This window comes from Meles meles, chromosome 13, assembly GCF_922984935.1.
Source record: "Meles meles chromosome 13, mMelMel3.1 paternal haplotype, whole genome shotgun sequence".
NCBI classification, from domain to species: domain Eukaryota; kingdom Metazoa; phylum Chordata; class Mammalia; order Carnivora; family Mustelidae; genus Meles; species Meles meles.
Genome location: NC_060078.1, coordinates 83,359,264 through 83,382,687, shown reverse-complemented (window position 1 = coordinate 83,382,687; position 23,424 = coordinate 83,359,264). Strand labels below are relative to the sequence as shown.

Sequence of the window (23,424 nt, the reverse complement as noted above, 5' to 3'; positions counted from 1 at the left end):
AGCAACTGGGACCACCTTGCTCATGGCTCGTGGGAATGCACGTTAGCACAACCCCTTTGGAAAACATTCCATCAGCTTCTTCTAAAGTTAAATGCATTTGTCATATGCCCCAGCAGTTTCATTCCTTGTATTTACCCAAGAGAAAGGAAAGAAAATGACCACCCAAAGACTTGTACGCAAATTTTCATAATAGCATTATTCGTAATAGTTGATAACTTGACTCCTCTAAATGTCCACCAATGGCTGAATGGATTAACAAATTTGTGGATATTCAGATGACTCTCAAAGCAAGGCAGACACCAAAGATTGTATACTGTAGTATATCATTTCTGTGAAATTCTAGAAAAGGCAAAATTGTAGTGACCCAGAAAAGTTGATCATAGTATTGTCGCATAGGTAAAATGTATACGTAATGCAAGATTTCCTAAAAGACCAAAATTTAAAAACCTTAATAACCAACCTTTTCTAGCGCCATAGACAAGAGAGCGTTCTCAAACGTTGCTGGTGGGATTATGAACTGGAGGCCACTCCAAAAGCCTATTTGCATTTGGTATAAAAAAATCCAGAAATGGCTATCTCAACCAGCAGTTTTTCTCCAGGAATTTATCCTGAAGCTATAATTAACAATCTGTAATCTAACAAGTTTATATGGGCAAAAGAAAAAAAAATAGTAATACTCCAAATGTCCAAAACAGGACGTCATTAAATGAATGAGGGCAAATCCATAAAATGGGCTAGTATCAAGTGACATGAAATGTTACAAGCCTTTATAAAAGTGGCTTCTAAATGGGCCTGCACAGAAAATATCAATAAAATCGAAGAGTAAGTATCATGAGAACTACAACCTCTTACCAAAATTATAGAAAAGTAAAATATAAAATTATAGAAAAGTAAAAATAAATAACGAAAAATAGAAACAACCCCATCATACAATTATTTATTATTTATTTATTATGTTTCAATAAGGAAGAAAAAAATACTACAAATCAGTTTACAAAAGATTCTACCTAAAACTCGTGGGACTTGGCCAACATCCTATATTGAGAGGAAAATTCAGTTTTAAATACTTTCATTCTTAATCCAACAGCAAAATAATTAAGGAAATAAAACATTTACCTCAGAAAATTAAGAAAGAGAAAAACAAATTACGTGTAAGGACAGAAATTCAATACTGACAAAGATGACTTCTAATGTTTAAAAAAATAAACCCAGAAGAATGGAATATGTGTAGAAAGGAGCAGAGAAAATGGAAATCGCTCGTCTGGGGGATTCCCAGAGTCCTCATGTCGCCCTCCCCTCGGGACCTGTGAAATACCCGTGTACCCTCCGAGCACATCGCTTTTGTTTGTAAGCAAGTTTGAGCTGGTTTGAGTGTGTAGACAGACTTCTGACTTTGGAGTTGAGGTACTGAATCCAGGAATCACAAGTGTAAGACTGAAATATTTGACGGACTACGTAGACCTTTTTAACTGTAGGCAGCAAAGCATCCGTAAAGATGTAAAAAAACCCAAAGCCCCCACGGACATGTGAAATACAAACCACGAAATGACGCTCACGGGAGAGGACACAGGTCACTCTCCTGACTGTACGATCACACAGGAACAAGCGTCTCCACATTTGCACGAGCCCAGAGCCCACAGCCGCTCCCTGCTCCGCCGCGAGCCCGCTTCTCCCTCTGCCTGCTGCTGCCTCTGCTTGTCTCTCTCTCTGACAAATAACTAAATAAAATCTTTTAAAAAAAAAAGGAAGAAAAAGAAAAGAAAATGGACTCCAAGGAAAGAACTCCTGAAACTACTGAAATAACTACTTTAAAATGTTGTCAGAATAAATACTTGCTTGGGAAAAAAAAAATCAGTTTTTCCAATAATATACAACGTTGTGAAAACAGAGTAAAGCGTGCCCATTCAACCGCATCAAGGTGTGTGGTCAGATTGGTACGAATTTTTCTAAAGCGCAGATGAGCAAGACTTAGCAACCGCGTCAGTGAAGGTTCACATGTGTCGACGCGCTTCCAGAAATCCGAGGCAGGAAACACCCAGAGATATGGACAAGGGTTATGTAGAAGGGTATTTGTATGTGTTTTATGTGTTTTTTTTAATCGTGAATTAAAAAATCGAAACAGCACCCACGTCCATGACATTGGAACATTGGTCCGTATGTCTCCAATAATTCATTTAACAAGTACTCGCTGGGTGACTGCTCTTGGACAGACCCTGGGGTCTACCGTTCAGCAAAACGAACATGGCTCACCTCCTGAAGCCCACAGTCCAGTTCTTGGAGGGGCACGTCCGACGGCGGACTCATTGCACCCCACATAAGGGAGATGGTATTCAAGGAAACCACAGGACACAAATGTGCATATATGCTATTACTTTGTAATCAAAGAATGAAATTTTAAAAAAGAGTGCAAACGAGTTGTGAACATCTATTTACTATCTTGAGAAGTGACGTGCTTGCCGAATGGAGGAGTGTCCCTGAGAGACAGAAAGAACCACTTATAAACCATTAGCCACTCAACAGGGAGGAAGGAGAGGCACCATGAAGACCTAAAGCAAGAATGTTCAGAACCATGTCCATCAGAGCCCTAAGGACGAATAAAGATGTACCCTCCCAAGTTATCATTTAAAATGTGCAAATATTGGCTCAGGTCATGGTCTTGGCGTCCTGGGATGGAGCCCCATGTCGGGCTTTCTCCTTGGCTGGGAGCCTGCTTCCTCCTCTCTCCCTGCCTGCCTCTCTGCCTACTTGTGATCTCTCTCTGTCAAATGAATAAATAAAATCTTAAAAAAAAATAAAATAAAATGTGTGAATATGATCTGGTTCGGAGGAGGGAACTGGAAAGGCGCACCTCTCTAATAAGGTCTAAAAGTAAGGTCAAGTTAACTCTTTTCATTTCACAGCGTCCTCAGCAAAGGCTCCATCTTCTGAGCATTCCTTTCTGAACTGTTTTTAGGGTCTCGTCTTTAACAGGTAAAGCTAGTCTAGGTGGTTGGCTGCTAGAATCTGCTAGAATCCGCTAGAATCCACAACATCTGCAATGGTCGGAGGACAGCACCGCATTCATGTTTTAGGGATTCTAGTCCTGACATGGTAGGCTGAGTATGCTTCGCGGGCACGTGACATAGAGTTATAAATTAATTGTGGGATCGAGGAAGTCCCTAGGAATACGGCGCCTTCCCCTTGTTTCTGCTGGTTGGTTGTCTCCACGGCAACCCCCAGCTCCAGACCAAAGTTCAGCCACTGTAAATCTTTATGACCATAGTCATAAGTCCAATGTTCCTTGGGGCATTTTGTCTTCTGAATATCCAACACTTATATTTTATAAGAAGCGTTCACTCCGTTCGATTCCATTTCTAAATACTGGACTCCAAATGATAAGGTCCAAACATAATACAAAAAGATCGTTGCTTTCTTTGTTTACCAGAGGACCCTTCCTTTCCTGAGAAGATGCCTACAACGAAGAAGACCCTGACGTTCTTATCGAGCTTTCTCACAAGCTTCGGGGCGTTCATCGTTGTCTGCGCTATGCTTGGGACCCAAGAATGGGTGAGCAGCAGAATCGCCGTCAGCGACTCGTCTTCTAACGGTAGTCTCATTATCGTCTACGGACTCTTTCGTGGGAACGGCCATCAGGAATTCAGTCATGGGCTTGAGGAGTCAAAGAAGGGCTTTGGAGGTAAATGAGAACTTAATTTGAGTGGGTACAGCGAGAGTGCGTTAACTGGGTAAGACTCTTTTTTTTTTTTAAGATTTTATTTATTTATTTGAGAGAGAATGAGTGAGAGAGAGCATGAAAGGAGAAGGCCAGAGGGAGAAGTGGACTCCCCAAGGAGCTGGGAGCCCAATGCGGGACTCGATCCTGGAAGTCCGGGATCATGATCTGGGCCAAAGGCAGTCGCTCAACCATCTGAGCCACGCAGGCGCCCCTAACTGGGTAAGACTCTTGTCATCCTCTGTCTGGGCCAACGCAGCTCCTCGAATCAATGAGGTCCTCGTAAGCTCTGAGATGGCTTACAGTTATGAACAGATACTTTCATTGATTTAATTAATACGAACATATATTTTAATTTTGAAAATTCACCCACATTATTCTTTTAGCTTCCTCCATTCCGGTTGTGTCTGTTAGCACCGCAGTCTAAATAATTCTGGCAGACGCTCTGTGGAAGCAGCATTCCCAAGTTTACTGACAAGAAAATAATTAGCAGGAGTATGGTATCCAACATAGGAGGATAGTAGGAACAGTATTTTTAGGTGTACTGACTGCAGATTTTTATTTACTTTTTGAAGATTTTATTTATTTATGTGAGAGAGAGAGAGAGACAGCATGAGCCGGGTGAGGGGCAGAGGGAGAACCAGACCTCCCTGCCAAACAGGGAGCCTGACTCGGGGCTCGATCCCAGGACTCTGGGACCATGACCTGAGCCGAAGACAGATGCTTAACTGACTGAGCCCCCCCAGGTGCCCCTAAAAGCAACATTTGTCTATTATTTCGCCCCTGTGGTGGACTCTGCACGGAGCAGCGTGCATACGGATAAACAGGAATTATCAGCCATGACTCAGCCATTTCCTGCTGTCTTGTAATTGTGCATCATTTCCTACTGCGTACGAAATGTCGTATTCAGTTTGAGTTTGAGCCTTCCACCCTGAGCAGCATAGGTGTGCGTCCAAGTGATGATAATGGTCTCCTAGACGTCAGCAAAAGCAGGCATCTCCTCCACCCGCCCAGTAACGTGCAATAACGGTACACGCCTCCTCCAGGCTGGGCCGCGGCTTCTTGGGAAATCGAGGCAGACCCCCCTTGCAGCAACCCGAAATGGAGACTTTCAAACACGCAGTCACACATTCAGTATGTGAAGAGCATTTGCAAAACCAGAATGTGTACTAGTTCCTGAGCCTCCAGACACACTGAAAAAAATTTAACTATGAGATAACAGCCGGTGAAGTTTTTGATTTTCATGCTGTCTGGTTGGAACCAGTTGGTTCCCATCTGAGCTACGTGGCTTCAGGGAGAGCCCTTGTGACCTGTATCAGCAAAGCTCAGGGAGGCTGGGGAAGGCCTGAGCCTGGCTCTCAAGCCCTGGGGTGGGGGAAGGGGGGGGGGTGGCCTGGAGATCGCAGGGAGAGGCGTAGCCTAGAACAACCCTGAGGGCGCAGGGCCAAGTGGGCCCCACGGCGCCATATGGCCGCGTGAATGAGGCACATTATTTGCATTTGCTTTGCCTGGCTCCCTACTTTGATTCTTTGTCACCGCAGAGCCACGGTCAGCTCTCTGAAGTCGCGGCCCAGTGTCCAGAAGATAAGCTGCGCCCCCAATCAGACAGGGTGCACCCCAACTTGCTTTGGCTGATGTCTACTCAGGGCTCTGCAGAGCCGAGGGGATGTTCACTGCTGAGGGACTTAGCAGTCACTGGACGAGGGACATTTGTTAACTGTTCTCTAGGATAGGGGAAAGTCAGAACTAGAGCCCCGTGTATCCTGGGTTCAGCTGCTCCAGACCCATGGATGTTTTCCCTGGAGAGCAGAACCAGAGGCTGAGGTCCAGCTGCTGCCCTGCTGGTTTCTCGGGACCACATGGGGCTCATCTCTGATCAGAAACCGATTGTTGGCAGCAAAATAAAGTCTGTATAAATGCCATTTCCTTCCCCAGCAATGACGCATTAAGGTTTCCATTTAAGACGTTAACATACCAGCTTCTTGCCCAGGATGAGGTCACAATGAAAATCTCCAAAGAGGCGTGAATATCGCAAAGTTCTCCTCTATTTCTGAATAGGACTTAGGACGTCGTGCCAATTTCGGCTGTAGATTTCGAGATGACAGTACAGTACCAAGTGACCAAGGCTGATTTCAACACGCCCAGAGAATCCAGCCGCCAATAGGTCCACGGGTGGGGAAGATAATCCGTCAGACCTGGCAAGGAAACCCTCCCATGCGTGACCAGGTTATGCGGCCACAGCTCCGGCTGACCGGGAGATCTGTTAGCTCCATCTGGTGCCTCTCGGTTTGTCTAATGTCCAGATAAAAAGTTACAGCCCCTTTGTCCACCAGGAAGCACTTTGCTTTTGCTACTCCAAAAGTTCTGGATATTGAATTTCGGTCCAAAGCATTTCCCCCCTGAGCAGCTGCTCCATGAGGGAGGGGCTGGGAGACTGCGAGGAGGAACTGCCCGTGGCTCCTGGGCTTGGTGAACTCACCATAGCTTCCTTTTTTTTTTTTCTTTAATAATTTTTTATTACGTTATGTGAATCACCATAATCTAGAGAAAGTCCCCGTCAGTTAAATCAGACAGTGGAGGTCTCTGTGACAGCAAGGGGGGGGGGTTCGCCCAGTCTGCCTGCGCACCCCACCCACCCGTCTCTTTTCTCCGCCTACCCTGTGTGTTCTTAGGGGACTCAAAATTGCACTATTGGCCCAAGACAAAATAATAATAATAATAATAATAATAATAATAATAATAATTAGAATAGTAAATCTTTTGCAAAAATCAATTAATTGCAAGGAGACAAACAAAAGAGGCTTATTTCTTCCTTAGTATTCCTACTCACCCCCACCCCCCCATACGCGTTATACTTTTCCAAGGAGGAGCACCTTATTATCTGTCCCCAGAGACAGGACCACGCTGGGTGATGGGGTTTAACGGCAGAAAATGCGCTCCCCCTCCTCCGTGACAGAACCCAGATAAATTTCCCAGAGGCTGGGCATGCCACCTGGTACTTCTTGAAAGACCTCAAACGCTCAGCTTCTCAGGGGTGTCCTGGGGTCCACGGGTGGAGGGTTGCATCAGGTCAGGCTCCCTGATGACCAGATGGTTGAGGAGAAGGGGAAGGCAGTTCCCACCCACCGGCAAAGCCACGGGCTCTCCCTCCAGGTCTGAGGACTGATGGAAAACCAGAGCTAGGAAGACCCTGTGGCCATCGGCTCCTGAAGGGTTAAATCTCCAGGCACGGAAAACCCAATGTCCAGATGACCCATTTCCGTACGCTAAGCACCGCACCCAGCACATCTTCTTCGTCCCAGCTGCGGGAGACATGGCCTCTTTCCTGAGGTTGCTAGAAGCCAGGCAATTAGTTCCAATTGTGAGGTGGTTTTCCTGATTCCTACGCTTGGCCCTGAAAAGGAAGGGGGAAAGAACGGAACGTATTTGCTAATTTTGTAGGCAGAGAGCAGCTGTCAGATGCTAGGGCGGCTTTATTCCGTTTCATTCTTGCTAACTTGCCCCAAATTTCCAGCTTCCATTGTCTGAGTTCTGAGCTGGGGTGGGGGGGGGGGGCTGAGAGATACAGCTGCCATACCTGTGTGGCAGGAAATTCAGACGCTGAAAATGAATTTTAAAAGACGGCAGTTAAAATTAAGATAAATTGTTGCATTAATACAAAGAAAAGTATGAGTCAGTAGGTTCCAAATGGACGCCCTTTTGAAAAATCGTGTCTGTTAGGTCTTACCAACAGTCAAAAACAAAGCCTAACCTAATTGTCACTTTCTGGTCTGCTCTGAAAAAGTGGAATGTTCACCATTTGCAAACAAACATCCATGTACAGCTTTTAGTAAGTGTACAGAGCAGAAATATTCTCCAGGGCACGCCAGAGATGATATTCTCCCCACACCAAAATGTCTATTTTCTAGTTAAGTATCCAAATTATTTCTTATGGGCTAAACCCAGAGTTTATTTGGTCCCCAGCAAATTTCTGATTAGAGCTTCAGCTTCCCCCTGGGTGGCCTGGAAGGAACAGGATGAGTGGCATGGGAAGGAGTCCTTCCTCGTGGTGACGGTTGGAAACCGTCAGACAGGTGCGTCCTGCTTCCGGTTTTTCCCTGCTCCTCCCGCTCGTTTCGAGACAGACGTGTGCTCCGTTAGAGAACTGCCCCGCCCTGACATCCCCGCGGTCAGCCGAAGAGCGAGAGTCTGAGCCTGAGCTCAGGGTCTTCCCCAGCCTTCCTTGCCCAGGCCATGGGTAGTGGCAGGCAGGGGCACATTTTTAGTTGAACTCTGTGCTCGGATTCTTCCTTGGGATGCATCCCCCAGGGCTGTGCTGAGGACTTGGCCCAGCCAGCCTCTGGGTCACTCGCAGACGTCGTGAACAGTCCAGTCACCGCTGGGTCTCTGTGAGCTGAACTTTGCTCCCAGGCCCGCCTCTCATGGAGGAGCAAAATGTTCTCTGGCCAAGGGCGGTGACGTCATTGGGCCCATGTTGCTGGGCTGGTCGCTCCCCTCTTCTGGCCTCTGTGTTCTCCCAGACGGTTCCCAGGGATGCGTGGCCACGCCTGCATGGGGCGGCTGCAGGTCTCGGTGCCCTCTCCTCTTTCCACCAGTTCCCTTTCTGTAGCCTCCCACTGTCCACTCTCTGATGGCAGGATATCTGCCCCCTTCTAGAGTACTGCCGATTAAAAATAAAAATCAGAATGAACAATCTAGATGCTCAGAACTGGAGAGGGGAGAGACCCGGTGCAGGTCGTATCCGCCCCGAGCCGGAGGAGCTGTGCCGCTGGGAGTCAGAGTCAAGTGTGTACAGAGCCAGGGACAGGCGGGCAGGAGCTTTGGAATCATGCCTCGCAAAGTGCATTCTGGAGAGGCGGGCTGTTGATCGCGCTGGGGTTCCTGCCTCCCTTCAGTGACGAGAGAGGCTGCAACAGAGCAGAGCGAGGGGACACTGAACTCCTCCCGACGGAGCGGCAGGTCGCCGTGCAGATCAGAGGGATACATGTGCGGGTCTGACGCAATGAAAAGCTTGCATTTATTTACTTACTTACTTGCTTACTTATTTATTTATGTGGGCAGGGTTGTTTTTTATTTTATTTTTTAAATTTTTTTCTGTGTAAGTTTTAGTTCGCTAACATACAGGGCAATGTGGTTTCTGGAGTCGAGCTCAGTGACTCCTGACTTCCGTACGACTCGAGCGAAGAGCTTGTAAATGATGAAGGCAGCACGGCATGGAAAGGACCACCCTTGCCAAGAGAGGGCCCCTGGCTGCCAGGACACGCGTCAGGCACAAGTTTAGCTGTTCCTGCCCTAGTGCGCACCACGTCCAGTTCCCAGGGAACCCATTTTTTGGAGCACTAGGGTTCAGAGAGAGAGAGAGATAAGGAGCCCCAAGCCCTGGAACAACCATCTTTCCTGGCCTTTCTGGTTTCTGTTCTTTAAAACGGCTCTGCGGTGAGGCTGAGAGGGGCTCCCCACTCTCTCCCAGGGGCCTGGGAAACAGGAATGGAAAGAAGAAGGCTCTTACTTTCTCCTACCGTCCTCCCCCGCCCATCGCAGCTCTTACGTCTCACAGTTCCCCATGACTTCGTTGCCCTTACTGTGAAATCTGAAATTTATTCCCCTGATCACTCTTGCCGTATATCGTTGTGGTAAATGGTTTACTTATGTGGTGGCAATCACCTACGACCCTAAAACACACGGCAGCCTTGGGGGATGTTTTATAAGTGCATGGCTGGGGTTACAGGTAAGTGTGGGGACAGCGTGCCTCTGCCGTGGGTCATCTTGTGTCGGAAACACAGGAACGAGCAGAGGAAGCTGAGGCCTAGGGACGGCGGCTGGTTGTGGTTAGAACAGGAGGACGGCAAAGGCTGGAACTCACGGCTACCGGCCCAGGGCCTCTGTGTTCTGTTTGGCACAAGTGCATGTCCATGCCTGGGGCTCCTTTGCACTTAAGAAATAGGCACATTTTATAAAATGCTGTTTGAGCTCGGAGGAATTGAGCTTGGGAAGAATACTGACCGTTTACCCACGGGTCACCTTCTGCTTTTGAGCCACACGGGCACTAGGTCCTCTGATTCCAGGGAAGTGAAGAGGGAAATGTGGCCAACACCTCAGTGGTACACACAGCGGTCATCTGCCTGTCCCCAAGGCTATTTTTGTCTCCCTCCCCTCCTGGCCTTCCGGGTAATGGGCTCACCTCCGAAACCTCCGGGTGTACCAGATCCTCTCGGTCATAGGTTTTCAGTAAGTGTCCCGGAGTGAAGCACAGCAGTGCTCCGAGCAAAGGAACACCACCCGTGGGGAAGAGTGGTGATGCCCGCTGGCAGACCTCTGAGGCCGGAATGCGCAGAGGAGGGGTGCCCAGCCCTGCCGCAGCTCATCAAGAAGGGCACCCTCTTTTCTTGGGGAAATTAAAATTGGGGTGGAGAGTCAGTTACCCGAAGTCCTGTGTTTACACACATACAAGGAAGAATGAGTATCCCGAGTTCCTGCCCCTTCCTGTTCCCCCGCACACCTGCGAGGGGCCTCCTGCAATCCCTACCCCCAGTGTCCAGGCGGAGAGAGTGCAGGGGACTGCCAGGGTGGCGTGGTGTAGCCCTCGGGTCTAGGATTGGTGTCTGCTTTTTGTGCTACGTGCTTACCACACGCTGCTTTAGTTCTAGAGAAACTGAACAGTTCTTCCCAAAGAACGTTGCACTTGGTGGTTCTCCTGGTCCTGGTCCTCAGCCTGTGCACGTCGCTGCTCACCTCTGGGCTCACCTTCTACAACAGCATCAGCAACCCCTATCAGACGTTCCTGGGGCCTGTGGGCGTGTACACCGGGAGTGGACTTGGTGGTGAGTATCGCCGGGGACTCCACTGCTGACCGGCACGGCCTCTGGGTCTCTGTCCTTCTGCTGCCCGGTCCCACGTGGGAACGCACACGATCCCGGGGGAGCCATGGAGATTACGCAGACCTGGTACTTGCCAAGTTGTGTGCCAGGGTCCGGGGTTTATGTCTGCAAACCAACAGCGTTTATGAAGCATCTTGGAGATAAAATGGTTTTAACTGCCCTGGTGGAGAGGCGGGCAGTGACATGCGGGCCAGGTGTGCGTATGGAACTGTACGGAGTTAAACGCAATGTCCCGAACTCCACGAGACGTTCTCCGTTGGCAGCTCCTGCTGTGTGCTTAACGCCAGATCAGGGCGCACACAGCATGGGGAAGCACACACCGCACACGTGCGCACACGCACACACACACACACACATACATGCACGCACATATATACACACGCACACACATGCGCACACACAAGCACGGACATATATACACACGCACACACACGCAGACATGCACACATAATTACTCTCCTCACCTCCAAATAACAGTCAGTGTGGGTTAAAATCAAACATGACACATCTCTATGACTGTCCCTCAGAGGACTACAAAGAAGGTCATTTAGAGAAACCGGGGCAACACCCTTCGTGTGGGTGACTGTGAGCTCCGGGTGACTCTGGGGTGTGGCTAGCTTACTCTATTCATGCACTGGTCAAGGTCGGGGTGGGGGTGCAGCGCAGGTGGGAAGCAGACCCCAGCTTCGGTCACAGTATGTGTGGCTCTCCCTGGGGCGTCGCAGGCTCAGCAGCGACCGTGAGTGCCCAGAGGTGTGGCCGAGTGGGGGGGCCTCTGCCCTCGCCAGGTGGCCGAGGTCTCCTGCTCTCTCCTGCCCTCCACCATGAGAACCTGATCTTGAGAACGGGCGTGAAGAAGCCTGTCCCACCTGTGGAATGCCTCTGGAGGGGGCTTCGTGTCCGGGCCAGGGAGGGCATTTTCACAGAGGCCAGGAACTTTCAAGCACAGGAAGGGTGGTCTGGACATCAAGGTGTCGGGAAGCTTCCAGGACTCTGGGCAGCTTGTCCTTCCGTGAGAGGCCGTCCTTGCACAAGCCCAGGGCAGGTGGTGGGAAGAGATCCCCGGTCTCTGTGCTGCGGCCGTCCGCAGTGGGGCCCTGGAGAAGAGGAACATCTGGCTCCTGGGGGAGGGGCCCGGCCGGTAGCACTTGGCCTTCTTGAAGCTAACGGTGGAGAAGATTCGAGAGCCGGCCCCAGGTGGCAGGGATCAAGGGAAGTCTGTGCAACTCACTCCTCAAAGGGGGATACTTTTAGGGGTGCCGTTCATAATCATTCATCCAGGCGAGCGGTAGGACCTGGGACCGCAGGTCTGGCCACATTGCATGCTGGCTCCTAGGCTCTGAGGATCTGGGGTCGGGCTGGGTTAGCCACATCCACACACGACTTGCAGTTTCCTTTCTTCCTGTGGTTTTATTACCTGGTGGTAAAAACAAACAACCCGCCCCTACCTGCAGTGCACCGGGCACCCGCGGTGGGCCAGTCACAACAGTGCTGTGGAGCGCTCTGACCTCCCAGACGCACCAGGGGTCAGGCTGAGGGACTTGGTTATAAACTCAGACATCCTCTCCCAAAGGCCAGGCTTCCTCTCCCCAAGCTATTTCTAGGATTATAGTTCACCTCAGTCAAACCAAAGGCAAGACTCTTCGGCACTCTGCCAAGGTTAAAAATGGATTATTTTAATTTTTGCTCATATAATTAAGCAGCTAAAGAAAGAGGCAGCTTCAGGTACGGCTGGATCTTGGCCCACACAATCAGCACTCTGATTCCCTTTGGTGCTTGTCTCTTGATTTTCCCAGTGGTCTCTCTGGGGTTAAGCAGAGGGCTGGTTCCCTTAGAGGCAGGATGGCTGCCAGCCACCCCAGGATAAAGGACTTCTTTTCCCCCAAATCTGACTTGCCCTGGAATTGTCCTCCTCCCCCTGCCCCTGGAGCAATCTCCATGGCCGTCAGTGGGGCTGAACTCACTGGCAGACCCACCCAATGGCTGGGACGCCTGACCCCACGAAGCTGGGGTAGCCCCAAGAGGGAAATCAGGTTCCAACACCAAAGGACATTTGGACGTGGGCCTGCAGGGACAAGACGGGATGACCTCGCCCCACTACAGCCCGCGGGGCTCAAAGCCCATTGTTTCATAAACCCTGTTTCTGCAAGCCTGGGGTTTCCAGCTTTTTGTGTCCACAGCCGAGGATAAGCTGACTTTGCACGCGGCAGAGGCCGATGAGCGTCTGTAGAGGAAAACGTGAAAAACACGGGACCGGCGGCCTTCCCCTCAGTCCCCACCGCCGACAACTTCTTCTTCTTCTCCTTCTCCTTCTCTTTCTTCTTCTTTTTTAATTTTCTTTATTTATTTGACAGACAGAGATCACAAGTAGGCAGAGAAGCAGGCAGAGGGTGGCAGGGGGTTGGGGGGGTGGGGACCAGGCTCCCTGCTGAGCAGAGAGCCCGACATGGGGCTCCATCCCAGGACCCTGGGATCATGACCTGAGCCGAAGGCAGAGGCTTTAACCCACGGAGCCACCCAGGCGCCCCTACCTACTTCTAACAACAAAGAATCCTCTGACCGGGAGAGAGCTCCCGTGGCATCCCTTTCCTGGCTTGGGCAAGTTCCAGCACACAGAAGGGGCGGTCAGGTGGGCAGAGAAACAACCTGAGACACCGAGGGTAAGGAAGAGGGCTGCATTCTGGCAGGGGTCATGGAAATCTTCGTGGCACTGGGCTTCTCCTCCGGCCTCCTCTGGACACCCCTGGCCTGGCCTCTTGATCCCAGGACTCTGAGAAGCCAGACTTTGGCCCTGAGTTTGCCTCCGGGGACTCCCAATTTTCTTCACATGAGCTTTGAGTGTGTAGAACCTAGTGGAAACTCAGTTTAGGTGAGGCTCGGCCTGCAGAAGCCTTTGACACACAACGATGTCATTGACAACCTTGCTTTGGGTCATCTTGGCTGCGGACTTGGTCCCCCTGGTCAGGCTGGCTCCAGGGGCTCTTGGACCAGAGGGACGTGCTGTGAATCCTTCTAGAGGCTGCAATTGAACAAACTACCCTTGGCTCCAGGGAAGAGGACATGAGCTTCCTGGTGTGGTTTGGAAGGAACAGGAGCAGCTTCTGCTTGGAGGAACACACGACATCACAGCCTCCCAGACTCCTGTGCCCTCTGACCCCGGCCTGCCCTTCGCCCCATGGCAGCCTGGAGTGGCCCAACCCTGACCACAGGGGATGTAACCGCAGACTGAGAGAATGTTGGGGCCTGACAGGACTTTGCTGATTGTTTGAGCCTTAGCCCAGGAACCCAGAGAGCAGAAGGTGATGGGGCAGGTCGCTCGGCCCTGTGCAGACAGGCCAGGCCTGGTGACAGTGTCCTGAGGCTTCAGGAGCTCCCCGTGCTACCGAGGAGCCCCCTTTATCCCTCTGTAAATCCCCCGTCCCAGAGAGCAAGAGAAGCCACAGGGAGAGGCAGCCGCTTCCCGCAGAGGCTCAGGTCAAGTGTCAGCGGCGGCCCCTCCCGACTCAGATCAGAGTCAAGTCCGTCCCACTGCAGGGAAAAGTGTGTGACCCTGTGTGCACCCTGTCCCTTTGTGACTAACCTTTGATGAGAAATTTCACAAGAGCATAATGAAGGATAATTAAGGAGGGTGAGATGCATAGAGCATCAGAGGAAAGGGCTCTTGTATATCCAAATTATTGAGAAGTAAAACCATCACCCCGAACATGAAAATCTGTCATCAAGGACAGTTCGAGAGTTCCCCTCACACAAAAGCCCTCACGTCAGGGCCTTTGGAGGATTGGGAAAAGTCTCCAGGTGTGGGCGGTGGCCGCACGTTGACCCCAGCGTATCTCTCCAGCCGTGGGTAAATATTCTCAGAGACGGGCAACCGTCCCCTCCATCAGTCTTGGAACATTCCATCAGCTCAGAGAACACCCCGTACCCTCTGACCACAGCCGCCTCTCCACTGCTAGCCCAACCCCATTCCAACCAACTCCGAATCTGCCCTTTGCTTTGGTCAGGCTGATCCCCTTTGGAAGGGGAGGGATACGGTCCAGAGAAGCCCCGGGGGCCGTGGGGCTGGATCCTTGGAACCCGGCTCTCCCTGACTCCAGAACTGTGTTCTCTAGCTGGGCCAAGGTGACTGTCCAAAGTCACTAAGACACGGTCTCCAGGGGAGGACATTATGAAGAATAAAAAAAAGGAAGAGAAGATAATTAGACAATTAACAAGTTCTCTTCTCACACAAGTTTAGCGAAGAGACCCTTCCTGGTTAGACGCCACACTCCACTGTGAGCAGAACGAACGTGCAGGCTCTGAGCCAGTGTCTGAGGCTCTCCAGAGTGGTCTCCCCCTCTGTAGTCAGTGCTCAGGACCCTCAGAGAGGCTCCTCAGGGGCCAGGTCTTGTTCTGGGGTCCCAGGGGCTCTGGGCTCACAGCCCACCCCACCCCGGGCATCTTGCGCGGGCTGCCTCTTCTGTTTCCAGTGCTCTCTGTCCTTCGAGTCCTTGCCACCCATCCAGTCCTCTCTAGAAAGCTTGATCCTCCTGTCTTCTCATTCTCAAGTTCATTTCACACATCCCCCGCTGTAAGGCTTGAGCCATATCTTTGCTCTTGGCCGGACGCTGCCCTCAGAGTCTTTAGCGGTTCGTGCCTGGAATCTAGCTCGGGTCTTACACTTGCTTTGCATTCCAATACCTAGACGACTGTAAACCCCATGTAGGTATCCCATACGTGCCCACAGAGCACAGGTTCCTTATTAAAAAAGATATCACCATATAATTTACGAGATCAAATCTTCTTTCCAGCTTTCTTCGTTTTCGTGGCCATGATACTGTTCGTGGGGAACACACAAGCCAACCATCTCTCGGAAGACCTGGCTCAGACGCTGTACCCGTTGTACCCGGCGGCCGCCTATGGAGGAACGACCCACACCTACGGGTACTCATTCTGGCTCACGCTGCCCGTCATTCTTCTAAATATTGACTCCGTGCTCATCGTTGTTTTCTACCAGAAAGCCAGATACCAGCGAAAGCAGGAGCAGAGAAAGCCCATGGAATGTGCTCCAAGAGATGGAATTTTATTCTGAATTCGACATTTTATTGTTTCGTTATTAGGTCTATTCTATTGTACGTCAACTCCGGAGCGGTGACTGGCTCGCTTGTCTGGACAATCAGCAAGGTTAAGTGCGGCCCTGGTTGACTGCCACTTTGTGATCGTTTTGTATCTCATGACATCCCATAAATGATGTCACCCTGCAAAGGGTTTTTCCCACTGGGGTGGGGAAGATGAAAGGGAAATCTCTCCAGTCCACGCAGCGTTCAGCGCGGTAGAATGACCCCAAGGCTATGGAACCCCCCGACCTGGTCCCACTCTCTAAGACAATAAAGGTTTGTGGTCTACACCTTTCCTTTAAGTAGCTCAAAGCACGTGAGCACCTAGCACCTCTTTCTCCTCAGGAGGGACCAGGTACTTTTATTCCACTGTATGAATGAAGACTTCAGGTACAGAGAGACTCAGAACTCGTCTATCCAGGACCAGGTGTCGGAGGCAAAAGGTGGGCGAAAGTTTGGAATGAACACTCTGGTCCTCTGGACCCCTGGTTCCTGACATAATTCAAACCCAGTGGTAGGTAGAAGTGCTGATCTCTGACCTTCAAACCCATTTTTGAGGCTCCAAAGAGCAGATTTTGGTATTGAAGAGAGGAGGAGGTGAGACGATTTAAGGTAAAAATTATAAGCCTATAGCCTTTACACTAAGAAGGCTAAATGTATTTTTGGTTTAAAAGCATTATGGTGAGATAGTCAAAAGGGAAATGTAACGTTGCAATGAGTTCTAGGAAATAAGCTTTTGCTGTGGACGTGGTTGAGTTGGCCGGAGTAGATCAGGCGCCAGAGATTCCAGCCCGGCCGGAGGCCTAGAGCACTGGGTTCGCAGTGAAGGCTGGGCAGATGGAGAACACAGATGCTGGGTTGCCCTCTAAGAACGGGTGGGTCAGATTGGTTTGCAGAAAAGAATTCAATGGGCCACCAGGAAAATTTTGAAGACCTCAGGAATGGATTAGACCTACTTTGCGGGTAGGATGTACTTCCAGAAAGTCCCTTTGAGGATCTTTTGTGATGGACTATCCCACAAGTCAGCCAGGCTGAACATTGACAGGATTCTGAAATCATGACCCATCATGTCTTGATTGAACCAAAGTCAAACGGAGCAGAAATTTAGTGCAATTTACACTCTTAGTGTAACTTACAAGCAGCAGCTCTTTGGACAGAAAGATCTCCTTTGTGAAGCTATTAGGGATTCACAACTTCTCATCTACTATTTTTTAACAATCTGTCTTAGAATTAATATTCTTCATTCAAGAAACGCCCACTGAATGCATATGATGTGATTAGCTGTGTGGTCATGCGGCCGGGCTTCCTGTGGAGAAGTCAAGACAGGCATTCCAGAGCAGCTGTTAAATTCCACATCAAACAGGGACTTAGTCAACAGACTGTGCTCATCCTCTGAAAGGTCAGTCCTCTATAACCGCCCACCTCAAAGTCAAGGTCACTCTAATAAATTAACTTGTTGTGAAACTTGGAACCTATCAAAATTACGATTCTCAACAGTGAAAACAGTTCTAAATTCTTTGAAGCTAAAAACATTTATGTTCTTGGAAGTTTGCATTTTGGATCAGATTTTGATAGTGTGGGAAAGTAATGGAAGAGGAAACGAGCATGGGTGACAATCCGTGCAAATGATCGCTGAGTAGGCCAGGGCTCACACCCCAGTTAGTGCAAAGGACACTACAAGATACAGAGTCCACGTTTATTCGTCCCAGAGTCTGAGCGGCCCTGGGTTTCTTTATGGCACAAACTGTCTCAATCCTTACACCACAGATGACCTTCAAGAAACTACTCAGAACAGCTTCAGGGAAGTACGTTTCACAGTTCTGGAGATGACGAGCTTCACTCTCTCTTACCGTGTCTGAAGGTAGAAGGTAATGAAACTGTGTGTGTGTGTTCCTTAGAAATTCTATTAAGGAAGAACAAAGTTTGCAGACTACTCAGAGACGCAGACGTGACTTCACAAAAGTACCTTACATTTGCTGTAGTGGAACCATGTAAAGCGCCATTTTCAAAGTCGGAACGTTCTGTGGAATTAGAATGTTCCAGCAGTCATGATGTGACCCACTGATTAACCCGTGTGGCCCTATCACGATGAGCTGGATGACAAGGTTCACCCACATTTGCAAAATAAATAAATCTTATAGAATATTGTGCTCTAAGAGTTTGCAAGAACACAGGGTCTATGATGATAATGCTAGAGAAATTCATTCTTGACACTAATGTCCATGTGGTTAATGCCCCTGCCCCCATGAGCTGATGTTTGCAAAGCTCAGTGGGAAACAGGGATGCCCTCCAGGTAAGCTCTGCGGCCACGATGGTGATTTTATTGGGTCATCTCAAAATACCCTGTGGATGAAGCAGGCAGGAAGCATTGTCTCCTCAGATGTGACATTTTTCGGGATCTCCACAGAGATCCAGCAGCCGGCCCCACACGGCCATACAGTCGTGGTACTCCTGTGAGTGACCCAGGGCCATCAAGGTAGACCTATCAGCGGCCTTCTGCCCCCGGGGACCGCTCGTGCTCTTGGAAGTCCTGGGAGTACGCCGATGCTGCAAAGGGCAGGCAGGCACCAAGCAACACTCTGGAGCAGGCCCTCCTGCCTGTACCCCGTCCGCCCGGTGACCATCATCCTCCTTCAGTGAAACCCGCCACCGAGTGCAGACTGGGAGCCGGGTTCTTAGTTGCCTGATCCGACGTCTTTCTGAAACAGCCTGAATAAGAATGTGGGCACGTCGTGTGTGGGGACGGATGGTTCAGAGGCAGGAGCCTTTCTGATTCTGAAATTGCAGAACGGAGAGACCGGTCCTTGGTCCCTGAGCCCCACTCTGTGCCTTCCTGACCCTGGCACCCAGCACCCCCCCCCACCCTGCCGGGGGAGCAGGAGGCAGGTAAGTCCTTCAGCCCGGGGTGTGGAAGGCGGATCCCTCCATCGCAGCCCTGTTCCCTGACCTCCAGAGCCGGCTCCATCACTGCCCCTTCCGAACTTCTGTTTGTTTTCTCATGACTAAAAAATAAAACATAAATAATAGAAATGACCTTCGGAGCAGGACGGAGAGGGAATGCTGGAGGCAGGCTGCCGGTGGCGGGGAAGGTCCTTAACCTCCGAGAGCATCATCCTCATCATCCATGAGAGGGGCTGACAAACGCAGGATGGGCTCTCGGGTTAAGGGAAGGGACCCTGAGAAGTTGTGCAAAGGGCTCTTGGCCCCTGAGACCTCGCGGCCGTCCTCCTCCGTCTCAGATCCTTCGGTACGTAAGCGCCGTGATCGCGCCTGAAGGGAGCTCGTGCGGCCTCCCTGAGCTACTGCAGACCCCACGACTCTCTCCCTCTGTCGATGAGCAAGCAACAAACGATGCAGACCCAGGGAAGTTAAGAAACTTGACCAAGCATCCGAGGCCGGCAGGTGGCAAAGCAGAGGTCAAAGCAGGCCCCAGACACTTCGTTTTTGCCTGTATTTGACTCAGTTCCACGAGCATTGTTTGCATCAGGTTGGTGGCCCAAGCGTGCAGGATGGCGGGTGGGGGGGGGGGGTGCCCACAGGGACAACAGTGGAAAAGCAGTGTGGTTCCCACAGAAACCGTGGCCTCCTGGGTGTGCCCAGCACGTTTCTCCGCATGGGTGAGTCCCACGTGGATCTGATTGGCTCAGAACCAAAAGGAGTGGCTGGCCGGCTCCAGCACAGGGCGCTAACCTTCCGCAGGGCTGGGTGCTAACCCCAGTTGGGGAGGGTGGGGTGCAGGGGGACAGGACACGCCCTGAGAAGCCAGCACATCCTGCGGCCGAGGGACTTTGTGCTCCTAAAAATAGAAAGAGGTTCAGTTTACTCATGAGGGCCAGGGTCACTGACTCCTACAGCTGTGTTCAAGGAGGAACTGAGGTATGTAGGAAGTCTGACACATTGCATGCCCGGAGTGGGAAGCCCCAAGAACGCCCACATTCTGTTCCTGTTCCCCATGCTCTTCCCGCGGCGTGTTCTCACCCAGCCCAGTGACTGAAAATGAATTATGCCGGCAGAAGGTCGTCCTCCTACTGCCACAAGGCACCCGAGTTTGCGCCGGCCTTCAGGTCAGCTTTCCAAAAGCTTTCATTGTTTCATCAGAAAGAAAAATTTATGACTTTTCCTTTTCTGACTTTTTCCTTTTATGACTCTGAGCTTTAAAGACACTGCTTGAAAAGGAACGCTCCTCCTACCGCTCCCCTCGCCCCTCACCAAGAGGGTTAGACGTCAATGTTTAACCTTGACCCTCTGTGAAAAGCTCTGCTGGTCGGGTTACATGGCAGCATGCACTTCAACAAAATGTTCAATGGGCAAGTCGCTCTTTCAGAAGGGGGCGGGGGGTGCAGCTTCTCTAGTTCCGCTCAGCAAGGTGGAGCTCAGGGACGACAGGGTCAGGGGCCTCCGGGGTCTGCGGGAGCAGCAAACATGACGGTCAACATGACTGTCTCTGAGCGCGCCCTCCCCCAAAGGCTCTCCACGAGGCTCCACGGGATCCTCACAGCAGATGCATGGGTTGGTTTATAATTAATCCCATTTTTTAGGCAACTGGGAGAGGCCGAGCAGAAATTGCATCCTGGAGCCTCAGCCCAGGTCTCCTGAGAGGTGCACGTGGCTGGGACCAATCGTCTTACAGGGGCACCTGCCTGCGCAGGGAAGGGCTGCAGGAAGTCTCAAGTGCATCTCCAGCCATTAGACCTTGGCCTCTGCTGGGCGTCCCCCAGGCATGTGGCATTTAGGGTGACCGAGTCTGCTGGATTCTCCAAGTGTTTAATTGGGTAATCATTCACCTTTTGATAAAAAATTTAACCATTTTCGCTACACACTGCGTGTAACCTTGATGTACTTATGGTAAGACTCGCCTCTTGCTGATGGCCCCATCGCAGTTGTGAGCAAGGATTAAGGATTCTGTTGAAGGCGGGCAGGATAGTACAGAACATGCTTCTGTGTGAACAGACTGAGGTTTGAGTGAACACGCAGCACACAGATATTTACTGAGGGTTTCGTTGATGTAAGACGCGGAGCAGGGGCTCAGGACCCTGCAATGCACGATGGGTTTGGAGCTTCAGTGCCGCTGGACAGACAGACAAGTTCGCCCTCACAAGGTGGCTTTCGAGGCAGAAGTTCTGAGTGCTGTGGGAGCATCCCGATGGACACCCAGAAGGTTTCCCTGAGAAAGTCATGGCCTTCGCTCCTCTCCACACTCTGTGACGTTGAGCAAGGACAACAACAGACTTTGGAAGGGATCTAATCCAAGCTGCCAGTCACATGGAGGAGTCGGGGAAGCTGGAACATGGGGAGTTAAGGCACCGCTTTGTCTCTGCTTCCTCACTGGAAAAATAAAAATAACATGGGTAGAAGAAGATTTAGGAACCTCCAAATTTTTTTTCCTTTTTATTTCATGGAGTTAATTTTTTAAAGAAACATTTATAACATTGTAAAAACACCAAATGCAGTCGGGTCAAGTTTTCAAGTATGGAGGACACCTGGAACAGGTGTGCTCCAGAGAATGTTCCCCCAAAATTTTATTTTCACGAATGCTTTCGTTCCACAAGGGACATAGTGAGCGTACATGGTGGGGATCTTACTTTCCTTCACAGTGTGCTTGTCATCTTTAGCTTTTGCCTAACAAAAACAATGAATGAATGAGCAACAATTGATAGGATGTGAAAATCCCATTTCCAGACTCTTCCTTCATTTTTCATTTGTGCTTAGGCACCAAGAGCTAGGGGTACACGTGCTGTTGGGAAACTCCGGGGTCATCCCTCTGGGAGCTCCCTGGCTTTTTACTGAGCATCCCAACCCATGGACATCTCACGGCCAGCTCGAAACGCAGCTTCTTGGCAAGACCTTCATAGCTCCTCTCTGATCAAGTCAATGAATGCCACGCCAACTTAGAAACAGCCAACTCCATTACCTTCCAATGTAAAGTATCCAGCTTAATGCCACCACGAAAATGTGTCCATCGTGGACTTGTCCAATCAAATAGAAACTTGCACAGAGTTTTGGCAGCAAGTGAGGCGCTGCATCATCTCTGAGAGGGTTGTAGAGGTTGGTGGCATTGAAGACCCTGAAAAGCTTTTGTTTGCTTGGGTTGATTCTGCCAATATTTACATTAGAAATTAAAATTATTATAAGTATTCACAATAATATTTATTTATTTAAAAATCAATAAACAGGGACGCCTGGGTGGTTCAGTGGGTTAAGCATCTGCCTTCAGCTCAGGTCATGATGCTGGAGTCCTGGGATCAAGTTCAATGTCGGGTTACCTGCTCAGCCAGAAGTGGGCTTCTCCCTCTCCTTCCCTCCACTTATACTCTCTCCCTCTACTCTTTCTCTTAAATAAATAAAATCTTTAGAAGGATAAAAATAAAATCAATAAACACATTATATGCTAATATATTTTAATGAAAAATGTGAAAAATTTTAAAACAAAAAGTATGAATTTCATCAGTATCTGGCTTAATAAGAAGAAGACAGCTAGCTTCTCATGTCTGCTCTTTCTTCCATCTGTCATGACGAGTCATTTTGAATCCGACCACACATAGAGATATAGTCAGAGAAGGGAGGAGTATTTTAATGGTCTTTTTAGAAAACCACAGATATCCTTTTTTGATACTACACCAAAACTTGACAAAGGGTCATTGCTTAAAGTGTAAAATCTGAAACCACATGAGCAAATTTTCCTTCTCTGTAACATGCAAACATTGTATTGGTCTCATGGGCTGTGAAAGGACCGCTCAGCCATGCATGACTTTGTAACACCAAATACTGATCACTTAAAAAATACCAGTTCACTGAATTACGTGGATCTTCCAAAAGTTGATAAACTCATTATAAACATGGAAAATTCACTTTTGTAAATGCTGCCACCAATTTCATCAGAAAAATCTGTAAGTATTGGGGAGTTAGTGAGTTCAGCTTGGCAGATATTACGAGTTTTCCAAAATTCCCATCTTTACTTGAAAGCTCAAATTTTATCATTGGCAACAAAAACTGTCAGTTGTTTTCCTTGAAGTGACAGACTCCCTTTATTCAATTTGGAGAAAATGTTGCCAAGTACACAATGCTGAATAACCATAGTTTCTTAGTCGTTCATCCAAACAAAAATGGAAAAGGCAGCAGAGCTGGCCATTCAACAAATCACACGATGTATGGGGGCGAAGAACACAGAGATTCTAGTGCAGTTGGATGCATACGCCTTGATTTGGGCTGAGGTGTAAGCAATTTGATGCAACATTGCTTTTCTACCATCAGTTCGAGTATCAACCCAGTTTTTAAAAAAAAAAAAGCGAATAATGTCTTAATATTGTCATGAAAATAGTTCTGACCTCATAGACCCTACACGGGAGTCTCAGGAACCACCAGGAGTCTGGGACCACTCTTTGAGAACTGCCTCTATAGATATTCCCCATCAAAACTCTGCCATTCGAGAACAAGTGAGTTGACTAAAACTTATTAGATACATGTCACACACCTGATTTTGGTCTTCCATTGATGAGGTTTCAGTGTGGGACTGATCTGAGAGTTGAAAGTGTTCTGGATCTTTAAGACAATCTTCTATCTAGTTTGTTTCTATTCACGTCCCAGTGGGTAAGTAAGTGTCTTTGAGCCTTTGGGCAAAGGTCCCTTCCCTAAAAGATGGCCCATGGAGACCAGTCAAGAATCCAAGTTTGTTTGATGACCTGGAGGTTAGAACTCCAAAAGCATTGAAGAGTTGCCCATTGATTTAGAGGAAACCAGCTCA

The 23,424-nt window shown here is 49.5% G+C and overlaps 1 protein-coding gene across 1 annotated transcript; it reads left to right on the top strand.

Moving 5' to 3' along the window:
• Positions 1 to 3,281: 3,281 nt before the first annotated feature.
• CLRN3 (clarin 3) lies at positions 3,282 to 15,978 on the top strand. The gene is made up of 3 exons (XM_046027018.1): positions 3,282 to 3,676; positions 10,354 to 10,533; positions 15,378 to 15,978. Exons 1-3 carry the CDS (start codon positions 3,448 to 3,450, stop codon positions 15,656 to 15,658), a joined length of 690 nt encoding a protein of 229 aa, XP_045882974.1. The 5' UTR covers positions 3,282 to 3,447; the 3' UTR covers positions 15,659 to 15,978.
• Positions 15,979 to 23,424: the final 7,446 nt, after the last annotated feature.